The 27,201-nt window shown below is 48.6% G+C and overlaps 1 protein-coding gene across 2 annotated transcripts in view; it reads right to left on the bottom strand.

Moving 5' to 3' along the window:
* The window catches only part of DLGAP2 (DLG associated protein 2), a 424,403-nt gene that overhangs the window by 113,682 nt on the left and 283,520 nt on the right, over window positions 1–27,201 (bottom strand). For both annotated transcript variants that reach the window (XM_050800200.1, XM_050800199.1), the window contains one exon: window positions 22,436–22,647. In XM_050800200.1, coding sequence (XP_050656157.1) covers window positions 22,436–22,647 — 212 coding nt within the window. The remainder of the gene's footprint in view (window positions 1–22,435; window positions 22,648–27,201) is intronic.

Consider the following 27,201-nt stretch of genomic DNA (forward strand, 5'->3'; position numbering starts at 1 on the left):
CCGATGGGTGCGTATTTTGTGAAGGCTCCTGGTAAATGTGAACTGGACTAAACTGGCAGTGGGGAACCGTGGAGATCTGCGACCAGGAGACGGCCCCATTAGGTGAGGCTGGGCGGGCGTGTGCTGGGGCAAGCCATCACAGCTTTCTGTGTGTCTGGGCCCAACAAGGGCCACGGTGGATAAGGGATAAGTGAGACTGGATACTCGGTGCCCCAGCTCCCAGCAGAATTGTGCAGCAGGAGGCATGAAGCTAGATCCCAGGAAACGTGCTCGGATTTCCAAGGCCTGTCTGCATGCCACCTTCTCCCTCCGCTCCTCCTCCATCTGCCACTCGGGGTGGCAGGCACCTCCCTGGGAGTCCATCGGAGTTTGTAGCCTGTGCTAGAATTATTGACGTAGAGGCCAAGCGTGGGTTCCAGAATCCACAAATGCGAAGCGAAGCAGGGCTTCCCTCTGCTGGGGTTGGGTGAGGACCTCCTGCTGGAGATCCAGGATGCAGTTGGGTGTGATGTGGGGCCAGGAGAGATGTGGTGTGTGGGGTGTAGACTGGGCTGCACACCCGCCTTTGGGTAGAGCAATCACACGCATATTTCCTGTAGGTCAAGTAGATGCGTGGCAAATATCAGGTGTGGGTCATTTTACCCACAATGAGTCCCAAAGAAACGTGCCCCACAGTGTAGGATCCAAACAGGCTGTAGGGGTAAACCGTGGAGGTGGGAGGCGGAGGAGGGTGTCAGGCAGGAAAAGGGGAGGTTGAGCCATCTCTCCATGTTAGAAAAGAAAGGAAGGGAAGACCACATCAGGATGCTCAAAAGAACTGAAAAATGCCCAGTCCAATGTCCAGTCTTAGAGAAGCAGTGACCAGAGACCAGAAAGGCCCTTTCTTTTTGCTCAGTCAACAGCCTTCTTTCTCCTCTGTCCTCCTTCACACCCGGCCCAGATGGACCCAGCATTAGGAAGAAGGAGGGGAGGGGGTGTGAGTGACCCCCATGCTCTCACCTCCCTTCCCTGTAAGTCCCTAGAAATTAATGTTTGAGGTTTGCAGAGGGAATGGAAGAACAGAACTTTGAATAAGAAAACAGACTGAAGGTGAAAAGACATCAAGTCTGTCTGCACAGGGCTAAGGGCTGGTGTCTTCACGGGCGGCACCTGAGATTGGGTGCACCCAGTTCTGCAGCTGCCGGCATGGGGATGGGTCCCGAGCACGGAAGGGCAAGAACATGTAAGATGTTTTCATATTGACATCCTCATGTTTTGAGTTTCCTTAATTATCCCAAGACAAGAAGCACATATGTTTGCTTGGTCCTCCAACACCACTGAAGATGGCTTCTCTAAGGCGGCTTAAAGAATGGTTAAGGGACAGAGATCCAGCAGTCCCTGGTAGTGACACTGACAGTAAAGGCCTCCGCCAGGGGTGGGGTTCAGGGATGCAAGGGACTGTCTGCTGTGGACCAGAGGGAGCCTCCGAACGGGCTGGGGAGGAAGGAATGTCCCTCAGCAGGACCCAGGAGCACACAGGTGGGATTCCCATTTTCAGGCGAATAGGACAGAACAAGATCTTGAGCAACCAATTTCTTAGAACGACAAACTCAGTTAACCATGAAATTAAAGTGGAACTTGAGAGTGTGGAATATACACTTCTCTTTATTTTAGGTAGCTAAAGTTACTGCTCTTCATGAAGAATCACAATCATTCGCTAAACTGATTTGAAGACAGATAACTGAGGAAGGGAAATCAGGTTTCAGCTGAGTAATCCGTGCTTCCAGTAGTCAGCAGCAAAATCACCATGGTCACCCAGCTGGAGAAATGACATCCCGTGTTTGACCACAGATTCCGGAAGAGAAAAGTCGACATGGAGACGGAAATAAGTTTCAGAAACAGTGTCTGATAATTACCAAGATAGAGGGGTGCCGTTTTATGCATACTTCATTATCCTGGCTACGCGATTGCTTCTATTATGGACTGAACTGTGTCTCCCTCTAGAAAAGGTCCAGGGAGATCCTCATCCCCAGTGCCTCAGAACATGACCTCGCTTGGAAATAGGGTCACTGCAGATGGAATGAGTTGAGATGAGGTCACCGGAGCGGGCTCCTAGGATGACAGTGCTCTTATGAGAAGAGAAGGGACGAAGATGGGGAAGGCCTTGGGAGGCAGAGGCCGAGGGCGGAGTGATGCAGCCATAGCCACGTATGCTGAAGAGGAAGGAGGGATCCTCCCCTAGAGACGTGCAGGGAGCGGGGCCTTGTCCACACCTTGATTTCAGACTGCTGGCTTCCAGAACTGGGAGAGAGTAAATTTTTATTGTTTTAAGCCACCCTGTGTGTGGTATTTTGTTATGGCAGCCCAGAAACTAGTACAGTCCATCCCCAAATGTAAATGGTGTTGAGTCGGAAGCGACCTCAGAAAGCTTCTATCCCAGCAATACTCAAATGCGCATTCCTCACTCTCCATCAAAGCAAGGGGTTCCCTGGTGCTAACAGCAAACCCCAACCACTCCCTGTGATGTGGTTCTGTCTCTAAGTATTCCCTTACTGTACATCTTCTTTAAAAACACCCTGGGATAGGTAGATTGCTCGAGCCCAGGAGTTTGAGACCAGCCTGGGCTACATGGTGAAACCCCATCTCTACAAAAAAACAAAACAAAACAGACAAACAAATTAGCTGGGCATGATGGCACAAGCCTGTAGCCCCAGATACTCGGGAAGTTGAGGTAAGAGGATCATTTGAGCCTGGGGAGGCTGAGGCTGCAGGGAGCTGTGATTCTGCCACTGCACTCCAGTCTGGGCAACAGGGCAAGACCCTGTCTCAAAAAAAATGACCTTGGAGACACAAAATGTGGTAATACACTAAGAATAAATTTCATTTCTGAAGCTTTGAAACACACATAAAATTATCGTTCCCCTCATAGCTGAAAAGTATAATAAAGCTGTTGATCACAAATTTATTACTATGGTAACTGCAACACAAGGATAATTTGTTTTTAAATGCAGCATTATTATTGGAAAAAACTGTACTTATAGGTTGCTAGGGGGCTTAGAAGACAATGAACCTAATGTTTTTCAATATCTTTTCTTATTTTAGTGCTACATGGTTTTTGCAGGAAATTTGGAAAATATTTAAAAGAAAATACAATTCAACCACAAACCCAGAGATAACCACTGTTAGGATTATTGTGCATTCATGCATTATTAGTTTTCACTGCTGTGTGCGATAGTTTGTGTGTGTCAACTAGGATGTGGTACCATGGCATATGGTCAAACACCTGCATGGATGTTGATGTGCAGGTGTGTTTTAGAAGAGATGAATGCTTACATTGGCAGATTTCCCTCCAAACTTGAGATGAAGTCACACTCTCTGGCCCAGGCTGGAGTGCAGTGGTGTGATCTCAGCACAATGCAACCTCCACCTCCCAGGTTCAAGTGATTCTCCTGCCTCAGCCTTCTGAGTAGCTGGGATTACAGGCATGCACCACCACGCTCAGCTAATTTTTTTTTTTTTTTTTTTTTTTTTTTTTTTTTTTTAGTAGAGACAGGGTTTCACCATGTTGGCCAGACTGGTCTTGCACTGCTGACCTCAAGTGATCTGCCCGCCTCAGCCACCCAAAGTGGTGGGATTACAGGTGTGAGCCACAGCACCCTGTTAAACACTGTTAATGTTTTAACAGTCTATACACATATTATTTACTTGACAATTAATTTATCTATTCAGTCCTTAATATGTATTTACTTACCGAATGAATAAATGAATAAATTCATATATTAGGTATCATATGCCAAAGAAGACAATGAACTCACAGAATACACTGTCTTTACTGTTAAGGAGAATTACATCTAAGATGACTTGTTTAGTAAAACTCACTGCTGCTTCAAGGTTAGCACCAGGTTCTACTAATGGTGTGATTCTACTTAGCTGTGTCCTGAAATCTTACAGATTGGACTCTTTTTTGCTGTATTCTCTTCATTCAGTACATTCTCTGGAATCCTGAAGTGTCAGACCTTCAACAGCCATTAGATTAAGAGACATGAACAGAAAGCCTTGTGTGAATTTTCACAGAAGTATTTAGCTGAACTATCTGTGCTGCTGCTGTTAGACATTCTGAAGTCCATGACAGTAAAGAGAGTGACTCATGTTTAAGGAATGATTATTCTGAACACTCTTCACCATGCAAATGTGAAAAATGCTTTGTCCATTGCGCGGCCAGACCTCTGTTAGGAGTCGTGCGATGAACTCAGGTAAGGCCCTTGGTTATGGGGCAGGAATGCACGTATCACAGTCAGAGGAAAATGCAGAAAAGTAGCTCACTGGTATACTGAAGAGCTAGTAAATGCACTTTGTGGCTCTGAGTGTTATCATGAATGACTTAGCTGTTTTTGAAAGTTAAGACTTCATATAATTAGAAATGGAAAAAAATGATGGTATTTTATCTATGTCTCTAAACCTAACTCCCTACCGAAAGCATGGGCTGAAAAGAGAAAGAGGCCAGTATTAAATAATGTTACACATTATAAAAATTTGAAAAAGTAATTTAAAGGAAGAAAAATAATTAATAGTGGCTATATTTGCACTAGTAACCTTCTCTCTCCTTCCTTTCATTCATGCATCCCTTGAGTCAAAGTGGAAATCAAAGTCAAAATTGCTGAGTGTTTAGAAATTAGTGACTGTAAAAGCATTATCTATCAATATATGTGTGATGTAGCTAAGATATATTCTTAGGAACACTCATAGCCTCATATACTTTTATTACTAAATATATTTTCAGATGAAGAATGAAACAACAAATAGGTCTAAGGAAAGCCAAAGAAGAAATAGCAATAAAAGCAGAAGTTAATGAATTAGAAAACAATTGAAAATGTTTAAATCCACCCACGAGCCACTTCCTCTCTGGCTTCACCCCAGATCACCATTTTCAGTTTTCAGGACAATCCCCCTGAAGCTGGCAGACCACTATAGGCAAAGGTACTTTCCCTGAGAAGCAAATCTATAAAAATCTTCTAAGAAAGTTATTTCCTGAAATTAAATCGTTCCTATAGATGAATGGGCAATGGATTTCTGCAGAGAGACCGGTACTTGGGATAAGGCTATGCCGCCTAAAATTAGGAGATTCTCAAGCTGCCCTTTGGAAGTAGGATGTTTTTAAGAAAGCATGCTGTTACGTTTTTAGGGAAACAGGCAGTAAGCCAGCGTCTGTGGGGTCCTCGCCCTCCCGCCAGGACTTTCCAGAGGTAGGGGTTAAACTATGCATAGTTTACGGGTATAGTGAGCCCATTAAAAAAAAAAAAAAAAATTTTGGAATAACCTCCATTCTAGTCAGAATCTCCTTAGCTGCACTGATGAAGATAAAAGCTTCAGAGGCAGCCACACCCCCAGAAAACGCCCCTGTGGCGCTGCCCAGAAGAAGAGACACCTCGGGAATAAGTAGACTGGTGGCTGCACATTCACAAGTATTTTCTCTGCCACACTCTGTGCAGCAGTGAAAACGTAGAGGTAGTTCCCCAACAGTAAAGTTAAAGTCGCGCAGCAGTGTGTCCGTCCAGTGACACCTGGACCCAGAGTCTGTCGCAGAAGGATGCATGTGGTAGGTCTGCAGGCGGGACTCTGACCCCTGGGGCCTTCCACGCTGGTGCCACATCTGTGAACACGTCACGCTATACAGCAAGCGGGCATGAAGGGTGCGGGCGGAATTGAGGTTGCTAACCAGCCGACCCTGGGGTAGTGAGAACCTCCTGATGACCCAGGCAGGCCCCTGCTCATCGCAGGAGCCTTGAGAGCAGAAGAGGAAGGCAGAGCGAGTTGGAGATCGATGTGGACATGAGACAGGAGGGGTCTGCAGAGTGAGAGAGACCCCCCACCCTGTCCAGCTGGCTCTGAAGATGCAGGCAGGGGCCAGAGCCAACACATGCCTGTGGGCGACCTCTGGAAACGGGGGGCTGACCTCAGCTGACAGCAAGGACACGGGGCTTTGGTCCTGCAACTGTAACACCTTGATGTGCAAGAAACCCACTCCCCACTCAGAGCCCCGGGAAGGGCAGGCTGCTCACACCTCAGCCTTAGCCCAGAGAGACCCGTATTGGGCTCATGACCTGCAGGACTTGGCTGAGGATAAACGTCTTGTTTTAAGCCACTAAGTTTGTGGCAGTTTTTATGATAGCAACAGAAAACTAACAAAATATTTGGGAGAGAAAAGGAAATTGTACAGTAATGCACACAGTGGGACCTCATGTTTATTGTAAAATACGTCCATTCGTGTACATTTTTATACACACACGAAAGTGTCTGGACAGGGTAAAATCATGGGCAGTGGATACCCCTGGGGATGGACATGGCAGAGACAGAGTGATACTCCACTTCACATAATTACATATTGTGTTAGCTCTTTACGATGAGTCCTAATTTTACAGTTTAAGCATCAGCTTAATAACTCATTTACTGAATGGAGTGCGAGTGTGCTGAGAGGCTGGCTACAGTACTGCCCAGGCACTGCCCACAGCTGGGTGGTGGGGGCGCAGGGCTGCCAGGTTTCCCAGAGACACATCTCTAGGGACGTCTCCCTGTGGTGAGCTCCCTAAACTGCATTTCTTGTTTGCACCTGCAATGGCACAGTTGGCTTAAAGAAAAGCGTATGTATTCTGTGGATGATGTGTTTTTAGGCTGCAGTTCTCTGTAAAGGGCTGGATGGTGAAACACAGCACCCACTGCAGCCCTCTGAGCTGACAGCCCTAAGGGGTATATATATATTTTTTCTTGCTTGCTCTGTTGCCCAGGCTGGAGTGCAGTAGTGCAATCTCAGCTCACTGCAACCTCCACCTCCCAGATTCAAGTAATTCTCCTGCCTCAGCCTCCTGGGTAGCTGGAATTACAGGCATGCACCACCACGCCTGGCTAATTTTTTGTATTTTTAGTAGAGAAGGGGCTTTGCCACGTTAGCCAGGCTGGTCTCAAACTCTTGACCTCAAGTGATCTGCCCTCCTCGGCCTCCTAAAGTGCTGGGATTACAGGTGTGAGCCCTCGTGTGCCCAGTCAGTATTAATGAACAAAGCAGGCCCCAGTCTTAGGAGCCTCCCTCTTAACTAAGGTCTTCATGAAAACAATATCAGTTGTAGCAGGTTAAAAACTAGATGTTGAAGTAAAATATGAGAAATATAGAAAGAACAGAAAAGAATAAGTAAAGCGTGAAATTTAAAAATGGAAGTTTTTAAGTTGTCTTTCCTTTTACTTAAGTTTTTGATTTAACTAAGGAAATTTTTTCTAATAGAAAAAGTTAGAATGAGACTAGAGTTGGTATGCACAAGAAAAAAGAAATGAGGTAAAAAGCGAAGAATTTACTAGGGAAACAATGAAATCCATGAAGAGATGTAAGGTGAGATACTGGGAACAGCACGAAACAGGTGGCTGGATAATGTCCCGCGGCCGTTCTTCACGGCTGCCTGTTGGGCCCGCCGGGTGTGGGGTTAGCTGCTTCCCCGATGGGCAGAGTCCCCAGGAGCAAGTGCCAAGTGCCATTCGAATCCCCAGGCCCTCACCTCGTGCCCGGATGCCTGTGCCTCTGATGAGAGACGTCATCAGAGACCTGGGAACCCCTAGGGTTGGACCGATCAAGAGTGCAAATGCTCTCTCCACACGTGCTGGCAACGGTTGCAACACAGGCTGGACCAGAATCTCCCCTCCGCTTCCCTCCAGCTGAGACTAAAAATGTGGAGCCAGCAGCCCATCAGTGGTGGAGGAGACTGTGAGAGAGAGGACACCTCCCCCGCAGGAGCACATAGCTTCCTATTCCCTGAAGAACTGCAGGTTGCAGGTGTGTGGCACGCACGAGGAGGCTGGCGTCTGCTCCCGTTTTGACTGATAGAACCTAAAGCAGCTTAAGAAATCGGGGGAATGTGAATCAGCTTTACACACGTCTTTTAAATTGATTATCTTTATGTTTAGGCTCTAAACATGATTACTTTATCGGCGTCGCTAATAGCAGTTCATTTATTAAGTTGATTATCAATAATCCCTGACAAGTGCATCATAAGACGTTGGTTTTATCCATTCATCCAGTGTGTGCGCAGCACGTGTAATGCCTCCCAGTGCAGGTGCAATGGCAGTGGTAAGTGAGACAGCTCTTGCTTTCAAAGGCTATGGCGACTCTTGGGAAAGCAAACAGGCGTGTGGCAGAGACAAGCACGAGCAGTGGAAATTCGCTGCAGGGGACCTAACTCCAGGGAGGCTTCCTGGAGGAGGCAGTCGGGGAGGAGATGGTGAACAGCCAACTTCAAGTAGGGGAGTGAGGAGGAAGAAAGCTGTCAGGGGAACAAGGCTTTCCGGGGCAGATCATGAAGGATCTGCACTGGGATATGGCAAACCCCCGCAACCGGAGCGTGGAGGGTCTCAAACAGAAAGCTGAGACATGAGATCAGCCTTTGACGTGAGAGGCAGGACTTGGAGCTGGTGGCCAAGACGTGCTAGGAGCTGAGTGGTGTGAAGGAAGCTGTGAAAGCCGAGATACCAAATGGAGTCTCAGCATCAGGAAACGCAGCAATGTCAGGATTGCTGGGCTTAGAAACACAGGAAGCGGCTCTGAAGGGTCTTTCGTCTTTCTAGATGGATTCCGCAAAAACTGTGATTTCTTTGAAAGGCTTCCGACTCAGATGTCAGCCTGACTCTGCAAAGTCTCAAAAGCAGCCCTGACGCTCCCTGCCTATGGAGGCACAGCCACCTGCCATGGTCCAGTGGACGCTAGGAGATCCCCGGGCCAGGCAACCAGCTTGCCAGCATGGTGGTGTTACACTGTCTGGAGCAAAAGGTGTTTCCAGGGCAGGCTGATGGGCCAGGAGGAATGTCTGAGGCCTGTCTTCTGAGCTCTTCTCAGATGCGTCCACCAATAGCTGGTGTTCTCTTGGTTACTCATTTGATCACCTCACCCAACCAACGGCAGATGGCAGGGAGAAGAGGCTTGGAGCCATCTCATGACTTAAATAGGCTACTCATAAATATATCCCCAAACGGGTGTCAGGAGGCTGAGGTCTGCCCCTTCTCTTCCTGTACATGATGAAAAATGTATATGACATATATATGATGTCATATTCATCACATACTCTTCCTGTATATGATGAAAAATGTACAAGAATACAGTTTATTTCTCACCTTGGAGAAACTGCTTCACAGGATTCTGTTGCATCCTCCACTATCCATTGTTTTGGAAGATTCATTTTTGGCAGTTCAGGTGCAGATGCTGAATCGGTCAATGTGTCTCACTCTCTCCATGGCTGTAAGAATTTCGGCAAATGCACGGTCACGCAGCCACCACCACAATGAAACATGCAGCCCTTCCTCTCACTGCAGTTCTAAGTTCCTGCTGCCCTCTTCTCTCACAGCCATGCTTCAAGAACTTCCTTTCTTGGGAGGCAGAGGCGGGCGGGCCATTTCAGGTCCAGAGTTTGAGACTAGTCTGGCCAACCTGGTGAAACCCTGTCTCTACTAAAAATACAAAATACAAAAATTAGTCGGGTGTGGTGGTGCACACGTCTAATCCCAGCTACTCGGGAGGCTGAGGCAGGAGAATCGCTTGAACCTGGGAGGAGGTGGTTGCAGTGAGCTGAGATCACATCACTGCACTCCAGCCTGGTTTGAGGGAACGAGACCTCATCTTGGGTGGCAGGGGGGAAGGAGAAAGAACTTCATTTCATATTTCTGGCAGTACTGGTCTGCTAGCAATGGATTTTCCCAGCTTTTTTTTTTTTTTCCTAAGGATGTCTTTATTTCACTTTGATTTATGAAAGATATTTTCTCTCAGTCTAGAATTCTGGGCTAACGTCCTTTCTTTTCCTATTTTAAATATGCCACTTGATTGTGTTCTGGCAAAATAGTTTATGATGAAAAGTTTGCTGTAGTTCTTTATTCTTCTGTATACAATAGTCTTTAATTTTCTTGGCTTTTTTTTTTTTTTTTTTTTTTTGGAAAAGGTTTTGTCTGTATCCTTTGCTTCTGTTAGTTTGACTGTGGTGTGTACATGTGTGGGGTTTTGTCTGTATCCTTCACTTCCGGTGGTTTGACCGTGGTGTGTGTATGGGCGGGGTTTTGTCTGTATCCTTCACTTCCGGTGGTTTGACCGTGGTGTGTACATGTGTGGGGTTTTGTCTGTATCCTTCACTTCCGGTAGTTTGACTGTGGTGTGTATCTGTGCGGGTTTTCTGTCTGTATCCTTCACTTCCGGTGGTTTGACCGTGGTGTGTGTATGGGCGGGGTTTTGTCTGTATCCTTCACTTCCGGTGGTTTGACCGTGGTGTGTACATGTGTGGGGTTTTGTCTGTATCCTTCACTTCCGGTAGTTTGACTGTGGTGTGTATCTGTGCGGGTTTTGTCTGTATCCTTCACTTCCGGTGGTTTGACCGTGGTGTGTGTATGGGCGGGGTTTTGTCTGTATCCTTCACTTCCGGTGGTTTGACCGTGGTGTGTACATGTGTGGGGTTTTGTCTGTATCCTTCACTTCCGGTAGTTTGACTGTGGTGTGTATCTGTGCGGGTTTTGTCTGTATCCTTCACTTCCGGTGGTTTGACCGTGGTGTGTGTATGGGCGGGGTTTTGTCTGTATCCTTCACTTCCGGTGGTTTGACTGTGGTGTGTACATGTGTGGGGTTTTGTCTGTATCCTTCACTTCCGGTAGTTTGACTGTGGTGTGTATCTGTGCGGGTTTTGTCTGTATCCTTCACTTCCGGTGGTTTGACCGTGGTGTGTGTATGGGCGGGGTTTTGTCTGTATCCTTCACTTCCGGTGGTTTGACCGTGGTGTGTACATGTGTGGGGTTTTGTCTGTATCCTTCACTTCCGGTAGTTTGACTGTGGTGTGTATCTGTGCGGGTTTTGTCTGTATCCTTCACTTCCGGTGGTTTGACCGTGGTGTGTGTATGGGCGGGGTTTTGTCTGTATCCTTCACTTCTGTTGGTTTGACTGTGGTGTGTGCATATGGGAGAGATTTTTCTGTATCCTTCAGTTCTGTGTGGGGTTTGTTTCCGGGGTTGATCTGTCTTGAGATTTTCTCAGATTCTTCAGTCTGTGAGGTGACGTATCTCGTTAATGTTAGAAATTCCCTGGCACAGCGCTTCCCACGTTTCTCCTGTTCTGCTCTCCCTTCCTCCCTCAGCTGGGCTTCGGGTTCTGTGTGTGTGAGAACATTAGATCGCTCTCCACAGCTCTTGGATGCTCTTTTCTGCCTTCCAGTTCCCACGCTTTTTCTCTGAGCCTCTGCTGGGTAATTTCCATGGACCTGTCTTCAAGGTCACTGATTCCTTCGTTATGTCGAGCCTACTGATGACTCATCAGGAAAATTACTGATTTCTGAAACCATGAATCCCATCTGTGGTCTTTACCTCTGCCTCTTTCTTAGAGTTCTCCTCTCTCCGCTGCTTCCCACTGAGCCAGGCCCACTGTGCTGCTGCTTGATCACATGACCATGGTTACTTTAACGGCTTCTCTGAGAGTTTGCGGGGACATCCATGCCACTTCTGAATCTTGTCTCGATTGCCCTGTGTCTTGAGAATGAGCTCTAATTTTACTATGTCTCCTAAGTTTTGATGAAATCTTGGTCATTGTGTACAGAACAGTGGGCATGGAGGTCAATGGTATTAGTGCTGGGAAGCGGACAGGGCTCTCTTATTCGATCGGGCTTTCGGTGGAGGTGTTGAGACCATCAGATGAGGTGCAGAGCTGGCTGAATCGTGCTGCCCTGGGGCTGCCTGTGCCACAGCACACACTTTACTTCCTCCAGAGCTGCCTTTTGCTGAGGCTGGTAGCAGGGCATGGAGAGGTTTTCTCAGTGCCCCCACTTCACCCAAACCAACCCCTCACGATAGGCACTTAGGCAATGTACTGTGTTTTTACAATGATGTGTAACACGCTAGTGAACGTGGCTGTATTTTTCACGTCTTTGCATGCTTTTCAGGAATTTCTTTAGAAGAAACTTTTAGATTTTCAGTTTTAAATGGCATGCTCTCCAAAAGTTTTAGTTATTGATAAGGTAGATGAATAGTCTTTGCTTGGCCTTTACTCATTTTTGCATAGAGTCATTCATTTTTTCCTTTATTGATTTGTAAGGCGAGCTTTATAGATTAAAAATACAAACATTTGTTACTTATATTGAAAAACTCTTTCCCAGGTTTTACTTTGGTGATAGTATTTTTAGTTTGCTTGTTGGCTTTTATCATAAATAAGTTTTCAATTTTATGAATTTAAAGTGGTATCTTTATAATTCTGCCCCATGGAATCAGGCCCAGATACCTCTTCTCCATCCCAAGAGTATAGAATACTCATATACATATGTGTCTATACATATACACACATATATGTGTGTATATATATGATTTTTATGCTTACATATTTAATCCATCAGAATTTATCTTTATATATGATATGAAGTATCTTTGAAATAAGCTCGTTTTTCTTTATAAATTTAAAGTGCTACCTTCACTAGAGAATGACTCAGAGATATTTAAAATTATTAGAGCTTTGACTTTTTAACTGAACTAAGCAGAGAAAAAAAGCAAAGGCCTCCAAATGAAATTATTTGGTCTACCTTTCATCACAATCAGAATTGAATTGGTTATTCAAGTATTTCAAATGTTAATACATAAGCAAGTCCAGTATCTCAAACACTAATACATAAGCTAATTTAGAAATGCAGTAAATTGGATTCAGCAGGACTTGGAATTTGCATTTCAATTAGTTGATAATAATTCTAAGTGGTGCTCTGCACATGGGCAGGGTCTGACCCATGGACGGGGCCATCAGTCCCGGGGATCGACCTTTCCAACTGGGGACACGAGGCCGAGAACCTGTACACCAGGGCATGAGACAGGTGGGACAGGATTGCTGCTTGTTTTTATTTTTAGTTTTGAGAGTGCAAGGCCTTCTGTTATCATGCACCATGTTAGAAAATACAGCAGGGCATAAGTGAGAGTGCTCATATGTATAATTAGGATGTGCATATTAAGTGATTAATGAGAAGACTGATTTTTTTCTCAGTTTTACAGCAGGAAGATAAGATGGTTTTTAACAGAATAATTCTGGCATAGGTGGGACATTTTGAAGTAGAATCCCTGCAGTCTCTGCAGAAGGAGTGCTCTGCTCTGTGGTCCGGAAGGAGGGCTGATAACAGCTAATTAAAGACCCAGCCTTCTTCCACTCCCGTACCAGGCAGTCAAAAAAGAACTGCTGACATAGTCCATCTCGCAGGACGGCACGGTCAGTGCAGGTGTCCAGAGCCTCCGGGGCCTTGGTGTGCCTGATAACTTCCGGGTAAGAACCTGAACCCATACCTATCAAATTAAAATTAAGTACAATTAGTAAGTCCATCTTCCCGTAACATTTGCATTCTTAACTACTGTTCAGGTGACTAGAAGTTGTTCGTGCACACCAAGAGGAGAATAAAAGCCTCACGGAGACAAGTGAACATTCATTCACATTTTTATCGTTTGAATCACTTGGCAACTTAACAGATTTTGTCAATCAGCTCCTGCTGGGAAGCTCTTTGGTGCAAAAAAGAGAAAAACACTCAGTGCACTGTATCCAATTACTTTCAATTCTGTTCAAAATACAATTATAGAATCACCCATTTTGTTTAAAGCAGCCTTTGGGTATAAAATAAACTTAGGATAAGGGTGTCTCTTTGTGTAATTTACCGGCAAAACGTCGTCAGATTACGTTAACGCAGATTTCCACACCTTGCCTCTGGCAGCTATGAGCACCCGTGCTGGTGCCAATGGCAGCTCCGAGGCACCGGGCGGGGGCTCAGGACCCTCGGGGCCCAGGCGGGTTGAAAAGGAAGGTCAGTGCTGACTGCGCTGAGTGCCGCCCGCTCCCCAGCACGCCGTGGGCCGCCGTGGGCCGCCGTGGGACTCCGAGGCTGCTGCTCCTTCCTGGGTTCTGCAGGTTCCTCTTACTCCCCCGGCCGCAGGCTGCTCTCGACACCTGTCCCTGCTGCAGGGACACCAGGACGCAGCCTCCAGCAAGGCCGCCTTTCCTCTTCCATTTCTCACAATAAACCTCTTGTTGGATGTCCCGTGACATTTACTTGAACTATTATTATTATTATTACTGTTATTTTGAGACAGTCTAACTCTACAGCCCAGGCATGTAATGGTGTGATCTCGGTTCTCTGCAACCTCTGCCTCCTGGGTTCAAGCAATTCTCCTGCCTCAGCCTGCCAAGTAGCTGGGATTATGGGCATGTGCCACCACACCTGGCTAAGTTTTGTATTTTTAGTGGAGATGGGGTTTTGCCATGTTGGCCAGGCTGGTCTCGAACTCCTGACCTCAGGCAATCCACCCGCCTTGGCCTCCCAAAGTGCTGGGATTACAGGTGTGAGCCACTGCACCCGGCCCCTTAAAAATTTTTTATGGTATATTGACAAAGTATGTGTATTTATGGGGTTAAAAAGTGTGTTGTGATTTTAAATACAATGTAAAAAATTAAGTGAATTAACATAGCTATCAGCTCAAATATTTAACAGTTGTGTGATGAAAACATTAGAAATTCACTCAGTGATATTGAAATGTGCAGTACTCAATTACTCGCAGTATTCAGCGTGCCATAGTGATCTAAAAACATGAAGAATATCCTCCCGTCTCACTGAGGCTGGTTCTTTTGACCCTTGTCTCTCCATTTTCTACACCCCCAGGTTCTGAACCTCCATTACACTCTCTGCACCTGTCAGTTCCATTGTTTTAGGTCCTGCATTTAGGTGGGGATTTGCAGTGTTTGTTTTTCTGTATTTTGGCTTATTTCATGTAACCTAATGCCCTCTGCTTCCGTTCATGTCTGCCTTCCCTCATTCGCCACAGCACTGCTCACAATCGCCAAGTCACAGAGTCAACCTCCGTCACCAAGGGGTGAGTGGATGAAAATGCAGTAGATACGGTGTGGAATACTAGTCACTCCTAAAGAGGAAGAAACTCTGTCGCTGGTGATGATTTTTTGTATTGTTCATAGCCTCTTGTTACGCATCATTATGACCTAACATTGTGTTTCTCCCTCGCTTGCCTCTCTCTGTCCCTGTGTTGTGAGTGTGTACACACGTGTGTGTTTATAGAAGACACTCAGTCACTAGCAGGAAGCACAGCAGGGGATTCCAAACACAACTCTTAGGCGAAGAAACATCTTCAAGAGAGACTCATTCGGTATTTTCTCAAGGACTGCAAAATCTCACGAGTCACATATTTATGTAGAGTGAGATTCCCGTCATCATGTGTGTTCGTGGGTTTCCTTTCTTGGGGCCGGAATGATCAGGTTGAACCATATACAATTTCTGCTTTTGAATATTGGCTGAATGTTGGCAGTTTAATGTGGGTCAGCCAACTTTATCAGTAAAGGTGCTTAGCTCAGCCTAAGTGGGAGCTTTTATTTGCAGTAACACACGATTTGGGTCATAATAAAATGGAAACGCCAACAAACTGTTTAATAAATGCGCTTGCTCAATGGATATTGAGGCTCTGGTGGGAAGGCCACGCACAGGACTCATCACCGAGGGACGTGACTCATCACCGAGGGACGTGACTCATCACCGAGGGGAGATTCTGCTGCCTCTGGGGGCGGGGGCAGCGCGGTTTAGCGGTGTAAAACCGAGAGACCTAGAGTTGACTTCCAGCAGCGGTGTGACTCGCTGAGACACGGCTCTTCATCTCTCAGGCGTGGGCCATGGTGTCTGCTTCAGCACCCTTACCAGAGCGGTGAGGGCTGGGATGGCTGTTGTTCTTGGTATACTACAAGTCCTGTAATTATTGCCAGCACTATGCCTAGTTCATCACTCTCCTGTCTCACCTTACCCCTCGTACACTAAAATCTGGTGACGCGGAACGTGTTTCCATTTTCTGATCGCACCTGAGTGATGCAACAGAGTTGGCATTCAACATGAAATAGTGCTATTATAAAATATCATTTCCCTCTCCCGTAAAAATGCTGCGTTTTGGGAACTTGGTCCTGCTCTACGCAGGGCCGATGCTCTCCTACCCACCGCTTACCCTCATGCTCTAGGCTGGACCCCTCAGTGCAGATGTGAGTCTGCAGAGAGACAAGCCCGGAGCTCCCGGAATGGGTTAGGAGTCCTGTCTCACGCATTTAGAGAGTACCTCACTTTACACATGTAAGTTACCTACACCGCTTGTGACTACTCACTAAAGGGCACGGGCTCTGTTAGATTCTAAGGGGTCGGCTCACGCTTTCTGTAAAGGGCCAGATGTGAGTATTCTAGGGTCTGCCAGGTGTCAGGGTGCCTCACACCTGCTCAGCCCACCTGAACCTGGGAGGCAGCTGCAGCAACATGGTGACCAGCGAGTGGGCCACATTCCAATAAAACTTTATTCACAAAACAGGCCCTTGGCCGGCCCTTGCTGGCCAGCCTCTGGACTGAAAGCTCCATTCTCTGGTGTTAATTTTCCTGCATTTGGGCACCAGAACAGCATGTGATGTTTCCTACATACTTCCCGAATAAACGAGCTGTTATTATTGATGATTAAATATAACTTAAGCAAGAACACGTTCCCCAAGCTGTGAAGCCCACAGACAGCAGTCAGGGGTCTACAGGACTTTTCTCTCAGACACTCTTCACCCTTTCTGTCTTCTCCATCTCATCAGATGCCCCCACAGTTCACCTTCTCTCCTCTCCAGCTCATCAGACACCCCACGGTTCACCCTCTCTCCTCTCCATCCCATCAGATGCCCCCATAGTTCACCCCTCTCTCCTCTCCATCCCAGAAGGTACCCCCACAGATCACCCTCTCTCCTCCCCATCCCATCAGACGCCACACAGTTCACCCTCTCCCCTCTCCATCCCATCAGACACCCCCACAGTTCACCCTCTCTCCTCTCCATCCCATCAGACACCCCACAGTTCACCCTCTCTCCTCTCCATCCCATCAGACACCCCCACAGTTCACCCCTCTCCTCTCCATCCCATCAGACACCCCACAGTTCACCCTCTCTCCTCTCCATCCCATCAGACACCTCCACAGTTCACCTCTCTCTCCTCTCCATCTCATGACACCCCACAGTTCACCCTCTCTCCTCTCCATCCCATCAGACACCCCCGCAGTTCACCCCTCTCCTCTCCATCCCATCAGACACCCCCACAGTTCACCCTTTCTCCTCTCCATCCCATCAGATACCCCTACAGTTCACCCCTCTCCTCTCCATCCCATCAGACACTCCACAGTTCACCCTCTCTCCTCTCCATCCCATCAGACACCTCCACAGTTCACCCTCTCTCCTCTCCATCTCATGACACCCCACAGTTCACCCTCTCTCCTCTCCATCCCAGCAGACACCCCCACAGTTCACCTCTCTCTCCTCTCCATCTCATGACACCCCACAGTTCACCCTCTCTCCTCTCCATCCCAGCAGACACCCCCACAGTTCACCTCTCTCTCCTCTCCATCTCATGACACCCCATAGTTCACCCCTCTCTCCTCTCCATCCCAGCAGACACCCCCACAGTTCACCTCTCTCTCCTCTCCATCCCAGCAGACGCCTCCACAGTTCACCTCTCTCTCCTCTCCATCTCATGACACCCCATAGTTCACCCTCTCTCCTCTCCATCCCATCAGACACCCCCACAGTTCACCCCTCTCCTCTCCATCCCATCAGACACCCCCACAGTTCACCCTTTCTCCTCTCCATCCCATCAGATACCCCTACAGTTCACCCCTCTCCTCTCCATCCCATCAGACACTCCACAGTTCACCCTCTCTCCTCTCCATCCCATCAGACACCCCCACAGTTCACCCTCTCTCCTCTCCATCCCATCAGACACCCCACAGTTCACCCTCTCTCCTCTCCATCTCATGACACCCCCACAGTTCACCCTCTCTCCTCTCCATCCCAGCAGACACCCCACAGTTCACCCTCTCTCCTCTCCATCCCATCAGACACCTCCACAGTTCACCTCTCTCTCCTCTCCAACTCATGACACCCCCACAGTTCACCCTCTCTCCTCTCCATCCCAGCAGACACCCCACAGTTCACCTCTCTCTCCTCTCCATCTCATGACACCCCACAGTTCACCTCTCTCTCCTCTCCATCCCAGCAGACACCCCACGGTTCACCCTCTCTCCTCTCCATCCCATCAGACACCCCACAGTTCACCTCTCTCTCCTCTCCATCCCATCAGACACCCCACAGTTCACCCTCTCTCCTCTCCATCCCATCAGACACCCCATAGTTCACCCCTCTCTCCTCTCCATCCCAGCAGACACCCCCACAGTTCACCTCTCTCTCCTCTCCATCCCAGCAGACGCCTCCACAGTTCACCTCTCTCTCCTCTCCATCTCTTGACACCCCATAGTTCACCCTCTCTCCTCTCCATCCCAGCAGACACCCCACAGTTCACCCTCTCTCCTCTCCATCCCATCAGATACCCCCACAGTTCACCTCTCTCTCCTCTCCATCCCAGCAGACACCCCACGGTTCACCCTTTCTCCTCTCCATCCCATCAGACACCCCACAGTTCACCTCTCTCTCCTCTCCATCCCATCAGACACCCCACAGTTCACCCTCTCTCCTCTCCATCCCATCAGACACCCCATAGTTCACCCCTCTCTCCTCTCCATCCCAGCAGACACCCCCACAGTTCACCTCTCTCTCCTCTCCATCCCAGCAGACGCCTCCACAGTTCACCTCTCTCTCCTCTCCATCTCATGACACCCCATAGTTCACCCTCTCTCCTCTCCATCCCAGCAGACACCCCACAGTTCACCCTCTCTCCTCTCCATCCCATCAGACACCTCCACAGTTCACCTCTCTCTCCTCTCCATCTCATGACACCCCACAGTTCACCCTCTCTCCTCTCCATCCCAGCAGACGCCTCCACAGCCAGCCTCTTGGGCATTATGGCGTCTGCACCCGTACTGTGGTGAACATGTGAAATCCAACTGAGCCTTCTCCAAACTCAGGTGGGAATGGTCAATTCAGAAATCAATTCTAAAACTAAGATAAATGAGGAAATGGATTAGGAGAACATGTTTGGATATGAATATTCACCTGCTACACATTAAAAATGCAGATATTTAAATGTGCCCAGATGGAAAGGACCCCAGGAGTGAACGTTACGAAAGGGCTGTGCGTAATGGAGCAGGATGCAGAGACGACATCACGGTGCCAGCCACAGTCATGGGTGGTGCTGGGAGTTCACGTGGGTGAAACCCAAGTCGTTCCCAGCACAGTTAACATGACTCTGGAGGCCAGGAGAATGAAGACAGCACATGAATGTGTACATGCCTCCTCGGTCTTGTCTTTCCTGTTTCATCTGAGGTCCCTGTGATGTGCTTCTGACATCTCCACTGTTAAAATCCTTCAAGGAAATTTTGTCCACACTCACTACAACTTAGTGTGCCCTTGTTTCCTGGAAACACAGGGTTACAGAGTGGCAACTATGGGAGTTCTCCCAGTCCTGGCTGTTTTCTTCCTTTTTCTCCTCTCCCCATAGTATCTACTCTGGCCTCAGCCACTGCCCTCCACAGAGCAGTGTCATGGGGTGAAGGCCACGGGGCTTGGGGCTGAGTTACTTTCAGCTGAGAGCCTTGGTGGCTTGCACAGCCTCCAGCACCTCACCTCCCTGAGCCATGTTTCTGTCCACAAAACAGGCATCATCAGAGCTTCCCTGAGTTCCGTAGCTGCAGCAATGCCATTGAAAATGGGTAAATGAATTACACTGGAATCCATAAAACGTAAAGGAATATAAGATAAACTAAGGTGCTAACAGGCAATAGCAAAAATGTGGTGATACCTCCTGGTAACATAATTTTTTTTTTGCAGAAATATTCATTACATTAACCCCAAAGAGTGACCCATGGGAGTTTCGGGGACTTTCAGGTTAGTTCCCAGCAGGCAGGGCATTGTCTAGACCCATCACACAGCTGTTGTCTGCGTTTTGTCATCCACACCACGGTGTCAGATTTAAGGAAAAAGAATGATTGGGGCATGCATAAATTGAGTTTGGCAGAATGCCTGACATTTGTTGGACTGATCAATGAAGCAATAAATCCTGGATAAATGGAAGAATGGACCCAACTGTTGCACCATCTCTGCTGAGTGGACGGCGGCACGGGGGCCACGGGCAGAGACGGACCTGTGTCTGCTGAGTGGACGGCGGCACGGGGGCCACGGGCAGAGTCGGACCTGTGTCTGCCGAGTGGACGGCGGCACAGGGGCCACGGGCAGAGTCGGACCTGTGTCTGCCGAGTGGACGGCGGCAAGGGGGCCACGGGCAGAGTCGGATTTGTGTTTAGAACAGGAGTAACTTAGGCAGCACGTCTCACCCATTTTCCTCACATCTGATCAGATTTGAGGCTGTGGAATGCTTTCTGGTCAGGTGTTAAGGGTTGTTGGTGGGTGAACTCCCAGAGGGTTTTGCCAGTGTTTAGGTGATGCTGTCAGGGGGCCTCGGGCTCACATCCCTTCGAAAATCCCTGGCTTTTCGAAGAGTTTCAACTACATTGGGTGATGGTGTGAGTTTTGCAAATGTAAAGTTCTGGGAGCGTCCTCTGAACATCGTTAGCACTGGAGCCTCGTACAGGACTCTGGGCCAGTCCCTGATGTGAAGAAAGGAAGGAGACACCGTCTCTGCCACTGAAGAATGAGGTGATAACGATCCTGGGGGACCCGCAGCAGTGATGGTGAATGAGTGGGAGAAGGAACCCATTAACATGAAAATGCCTTTCATAATTCTTAAAATTACGAAATAATTCTTAAAATTCTTAGTTCCTGCCCATGGTCTAAAAAGGCTTTTTTTTTTTTTCTTCTTTTCACGCTTTGCTTTCAAATGTATAGAATCATGAAGTGAATCACAAACGTTTAAAGTGTGAAGTTATCAATGGCTGTTTAGCTGGGGGTCCAAAACCCCAGGACTGAGGCTGGTCTGGCAGCCTTGGACCCATGAAGCATAGCTTCTGCATGTGTGTGCTTTTCCCCTGGAAGAGGTCTCACATAATTCATAATTCCCCTAATGTCTTTAAGTGCCCCAAATAAAAGGTGGGTGAGAGCCGACATCCAGTCCAATCCTTCACTTGCCTGTTGGAGCAGATGGGTCAGACAACTTGGCTCTGCTCCCAGCTCCGTCCAGCTCTCCAGCCCCTTCCTGGTAATCATGTTTCCTGGTTGTTTCCTGGCTTACAAACACCTCCTCCCCATTTCCTTCCAACGAGTCTAAGAGCTTCCCCAGGGTAAGACTTTGGCTTTGTTCTCAGCCACTCGTCCCACAAGCTGGCACCGACCACCCTCTGTGGAAGAAGAGGAGATGGATGGGCCTGGGCTGGGCAGACATAGGGCCTGGTCTCAGGGCATGTCTTGTCTGCCATTCCAACACTATAGCGCTTGAATTTAGTTGAACTAGGCAATAATGATAGAGTTCGGATTTGTTAAGTTCTAATTTGTAAGATTTGGTTGCAATTTAAAAGTTCACTTTTTCATCTTGTAAGTCAACAGTAATGAACAACTGGAAACACTGGAAGAGGTCACATGGTCACTGGTTCATCGCTGGGTGCACCTGGCGTGGAGAGAGACGATACAGGGAGGGCCCTGCGGCCTGGGGCTTTGTGTCTGACGTGTGGGTATGATTAATATCTCTTATGTGGCACTGGCCAAGGCTGAGAAGCAGCTCCGCCCTGGCTGTCCACTCGCCCAGGACCACACAGCTGGCCGCGGGAGGCGGGGGGGGGGGGGGGGGGGGGCTTCCAGGCAGTTCTTGGCATTAGCTCCCAAACTAACCTGTGGGACTAGCCGGCCGCGGGAGGCAGTTCTTGGTATTATCACCCGAACTAACCTGTGGGACTCAAGATTCACAGCAGCTGGCTGTTGAGAGTAACAGTCATATTTTCATGGTTCGTAGGAACTGCTGATTTCCCAAAGAGTTTTATCTGTCTATATTTTCAAAATTAAATTTATTAATAATAAATTTTGGGCAAATATGTAAAGTGTAGGGTTTTATCTTTATAAAGCTAGTCTACTTCCTCCCTCCCCTACAAAAAATGTGTTGCCTAGAAATGCACTTATAAAGTTATAGACAATGACAAAATTCCCTGTTAACGATTTTTACTCATAAAGACATTCAAACACACACCCGTATGCACACATTCATACAAACAGAGACGTGTGCTTGTCCTGAGGATAATTTGAATGATCAGAAAGATATAACGGATCACATTGGCTTTAAAATTTGAAATGAAAGTTGCCCAAGCATACTTCCTTAATTACTATGTGATTAATAAATAGCCAAAGCTCTGGTTGTTCTAAACCAAACCAAACCAAACCAACCAAACAAAAAACTTGAAAATTGATGGCCATGGTGTCTACTATTTCCGGCTTGGGAATTTGGTTTAAATGGATGGCACTCAGCTCACGGCGAAGGGGTTTTGCAGAGGGAGCCCGCGGACAGTGGGAAGCGCTTGGAGTGGGAAGGCAGCTGGCCTCACTTACGTCTGGTGCTCTCCAAGCGGTCTCTGTCCGATGGACTTCAGCAGCGGCTCCGGTCGGATCGCCGACTTTGGTGACGTCTTGGGGCTGGAGTCTGACTCTCCGCTCTCCTCGTCCCCCATGGCTTTAATGTAACTCCCGCTTCTCATTCTCCTGCAGGGAATCTCTTCATCTTTGCCACCGGTGGGGTACCCTCCCCACTCGTCCTGAGGCACCTAGGAGCAGACAGACACGAAACACACGTCAACTTTATCACTGAGAACGGTGGCATCAGCTCCTTTTTGGAAACAAATCCTCTACAATTCCATCAAAATATATCTCTTTACGGTCATTTATCGGTTAAAGTCAGATGCATAAAAAAGCATACCCTAAAAGGATATGAATAAAAACATTGGTTTTTCTTCATTATAAGTGATAGGTAAACATATGGATACAGTGAGAACATGTGAGAAAAGTAAGAGAAGAAGGAAACTTGCAATCTCAGCAGCTGGGAGAAAGCACTGGCTAAAATTTAGTTTATTTCCCTCTGGTATAAGAGGAAACTGAAACTTGAGAAACGGAATGAAGAAAAAAAGGAAGAAAAAAAAGAAAACAAGGGAGAAAATGCCTATCTTGTTGTCCATTTATATCTTATTTGCAAGCAAATAAAGGAGGACAGTTTTAACTCCAGAAGCCGAGTTCTATCACACATGCAAATTCTCAGCACTCAGAGTTGCAAAAGGATCTTGTCCAGCCACATCATATGCCAGCTGATATACAACTAAGCACCTGCACATGGAATATGTCTGCCTGTTACAGAACTCAGCACCCGTGCATGTTGTATACCTGTGTGGTACAGAGCTGAGCGCCCGTGCATGTTGTATACCTGTGTGGTACAGAGCTGAGCGCCCGTTCATGTTGTATATCTGTGTGGTACAGAGCTGAGCGCCCGTGCATGTTGTATACCTGTGTGGTACAGAGCTGAGCGCCCGTGCATGTTGGATACCTGTGTGGCAGAGAGCTGAGCGCCCGTGCATGTTGTATACCTGTGTGGTACAGAGCTGAGCGCCCGTGCATGTTGGATACCTGTGTGGTACAGAGCTGAGCGCCCGTGCATGTTGTATACCTGTGTGGTACAGAGCTGAGCGCCCGTGCATGTTGGATACCTGTGTGGTACAGAGCTGAGCGCCCGTGCATGTTGGATACCTGTGTGGTACAGAGCTGAGCGCCCGTGCATGTTGGATACCTGTGTGGTACAGAGCTGAGCGCCCGTGCATGTTGGATACCTGTGTGGTACAGAGCTGAGCGCCCGTGCATGTTGGATACCTGTGTGGTACAGAGCTGAGCGCCCGTGCATGTTGGATACCTGTGTGGTACAGAGCTGAGCGCCCGTGCATGTTGGATACCTGTGTGGTACAGAGCTGAGCGCCCGTGCATGTTGGATACCTGTGTGGTACAGAGCTGAGCGCCCGTGCATGTTGGATACCTGTGTGGTACAGAGCTGAGCGCCCGTGCATGTTGGATACCTGTGTGGTACAGAGCTGAGCGCCCGTGCATGTTGGATACCTGTGTGGTACAGAGCTGAGCGCCCGTGCATGTTGGATACCTGTGTGGTACAGAGCTGAGCGCCCGTGCATGTTGGATACCTGTGTGGTACAGAGCTGAGCGCCCGTGCATGTTGGATACCTGTGTGGTACAGAGCTGAGCGCCCGTGCATGTTGCATACCTGTGTGGTACAGAGCTGAGCGCCCGTGCATGTTGCATACCTGTGTGGTACAGAGCTGAGCGCCCGTGCATGTTGCATACCTGTGTGGTACAGAGCTGAGCGCCCGTGCATGTTGTATATCTGTGTGGTACAGAGCTGAGCGCCCGTGCATGTCGGATACCTGTGTGGTACAGAGCTGAGCGCCCGTGCATGTCGGATACCTGTGTGGTACAGAGCTGAGCGCCCGTGCATGTTGTATACCTGTGTGGTACAGAGCTGAGCGCCCGTGCATGTCGGATACCTGTGTGGTACAGAGCTGAGCGCCCGTGCATGTTGTATACCTGTGTGGTACAGAGCTGAGCGCCCGTGCATGTTGCATACCTGTGTGGTACAGAGCTGAGCGCCCGTGCATGTTGTATAACTGTGTGGTACAGAGCTGAGCGCCCGTGCATGTTGTATATCTGTGTGGTACAGAGCTGAGCGCCCGTTCATGTTGGATAACTGTGTGGTACAGAGCTGAGCGCCCGTGCATGTTGGATAACTGTGTGGTACAGAGCTGAGCGTCCGTGCATGTTGTATATCTGTGTGGTACAGAGCTGAGCGCCCGTGCATGTTGGATACCTGTGTGGTACAGAGCTGAGCGCCCGTGCATGTTGGATACCTGTGTGGTACAGAGCTGAGCGCCCGTGCATGTTGGATACCTGTGTGGTACAGAGCTGAGCGCCCGTGCATGTTGCATACCTGTGTGGTACAGAGCTGAGCGCCCGTGCATGTTGCATACCTGTGTGGTACAGAGCTGAGCGCCCGTGCATGTTGCATACCTGTGTGGTACAGAGCTGAGCGCCCGTGCATGTCGGATACCTGTGTGGTACAGAGCTGAGCGCCCGTGCATGTCGGATACCTGTGTGGTACAGAGCTGAGCGCCCGTGCATGTTGTATACCTGTGTGGTACAGAGCTGAGCGCCCGTGCATGTTGGATAACTGTGTGGTACAGAGCTGACCGCCCGTGCATGTTGCATACCTGTGTGGTACAGAGCTGAGCGCCCGTGCATGTTGCATACCTGTGTGGTACAGAGCTGAGCGCCCGTGCATGTTGTATATCTGTGTGGTACAGAGCTGAGCGCCCGTGCATGTTGTATATCTGTGTGGTACAGAGCTGAGCGCCCGTGCATGTTGGATAACTGTGTGGTACAGAGCTGAGCGCCCGTGCATGTTGGATAACTGTGTGGTACAGAGCTGAGCGCCCGTGCATGTTGCATACGTGTGTGGTACAGAGCTGAGCGCCCGTGCATGTTGTATATCTGTGTGGTACAGAGCTGAGCGCCCGTTCATGTTGGATACCTGTGTGGTACAGAGCTGAGCGCCCGTGCATGTTGCATACCTGTGTGGTACAGAGCTGAGCGCCCGTGCATGTTGCATATCTGTGTGGTACAGAGCTGAGCGCCCGTGCATGTTGCATACCTGTGTGGTACAGAGCTGAGCGCCCGTGCATGTTGCATACCTGTGTGGTACAGAGCTGAGCGCCCGTGCATGTTGTATATCTGTGTGGTACAGAGCTGAGCGCCCGTGCATGTTGTATATCTGTGTGGTACAGAGCTGAGCGCCCGTTCATGTTGGATAACTGTGTGGTACAGAGCTGAGCGCCCGTGCATGTTGGATAACTGTGTGGTACAGAGCTGAGCGCCCGTGCATGTTGTATATCTGTGTGGTACAGAGCTGAGCGCCCGTTCATGTTGGATACCTGTGTGGTACAGAGCTGAGCGCCCGTGCATGTTGGATACCTGTGTGGTACAGAGCTGAGCGCCCGTGCATGTTGGATACCTGTGTGGTACAGAGCTGAGCGCCCGTGCATGTTGGATACCTGTGTGGTACAGAGCTGAGCGCCCGTGCATGTTGGATACCTGTGTGGTACAGAGCTGAGCGCCTGTGCATGTTGTATATCTGTGTGGTACACAGCTGAGCGCCTGTGCGTGTTACATACCTGTGTGGTACACAGCTGAGCACCTGTGCGTGTTACATACCTGTGTGTTACACAGCTGAGCACCTGTGCGTGTTACATACCTGTGTGGTACACAGCTGAGCACCTGTGCGTGTTACATACCTGTGTGGTACACAGCTGAGCACCTGTGCGTGTTACATACCTGTGTGGTACACAGCTGAGCACCTGTGCGTGTTATACGTCTGCCTGGTATGGAGCTGAGCACCCGTTCATGTTATCTATCTGTGTGGTACACAGTTGAGCATGTTATATGCCCGCCTGGTGCAGACTTGAGCAACCACGAATGTTGTATATCTGTGTGGTATAGAACTCAGCACCCGTTCATGTTATATATCTGCATGGTACCAAACTGAGCAACTGTGCATGTTACACATCTGCCTGGCACAGAGGTGAGCATCTATGCCATTATATATCTGCCTGGCACAGAGGTGAGCACCTATGCCATTATATATCTGCCTGGCACAGAACTGGGCCCACGTACATGCTATATACCTGCCTTGCACACAGCTGAGAGCCCACACGTATAATATGTCCACCTGGTTCAGAGCTGGGCATGTGCACGTTACATGCCCGCCTGGCACACCATCAGGCACCGGCACTATATGCTCTGCCTTGTTCGGAGCTGGACGGGTGTGCATATTTTATCCTGCCAGGCGTGGGGTTGAGCAGCCCCCTGTGCTGTGTATCTGACTGGCCCAGAACCGAACCCGCGTGCATTTTATATCTCACCCACAACAGCCCCACAGGCTGCCTGCTGTGTGTTTGTGTTAAGTGTCTCTCTGAGGGGAGGGTAAGCCATGAAGACGACAACGCGGGCCAATATTCTGTTTCCATCCACCATCTGTGAAACTGGAAACCCGACGCGGCAATGAGCAAAACATCATGGAACTGGAGCGCGGTGGTTTGCGCCGCGGGAGCTGCTCTGTGCGGCTCAGGACATGGTTTCCTTTCCCCACGGTTCATTAGCTTTGAACAGCTCCCCAGAGGCTCTGGATAAAGTTCACTCCATAGGTCAAATTCACATTACAAAAGCAAAAGAACACAGCATGCAATCGCTGAGCGTAGAGAACTCCAAAGCTTTCCATA

Source organism: Macaca thibetana, chromosome 8, assembly GCF_024542745.1.
Source record: "Macaca thibetana thibetana isolate TM-01 chromosome 8, ASM2454274v1, whole genome shotgun sequence".
NCBI classification, from domain to species: domain Eukaryota; kingdom Metazoa; phylum Chordata; class Mammalia; order Primates; family Cercopithecidae; genus Macaca; species Macaca thibetana.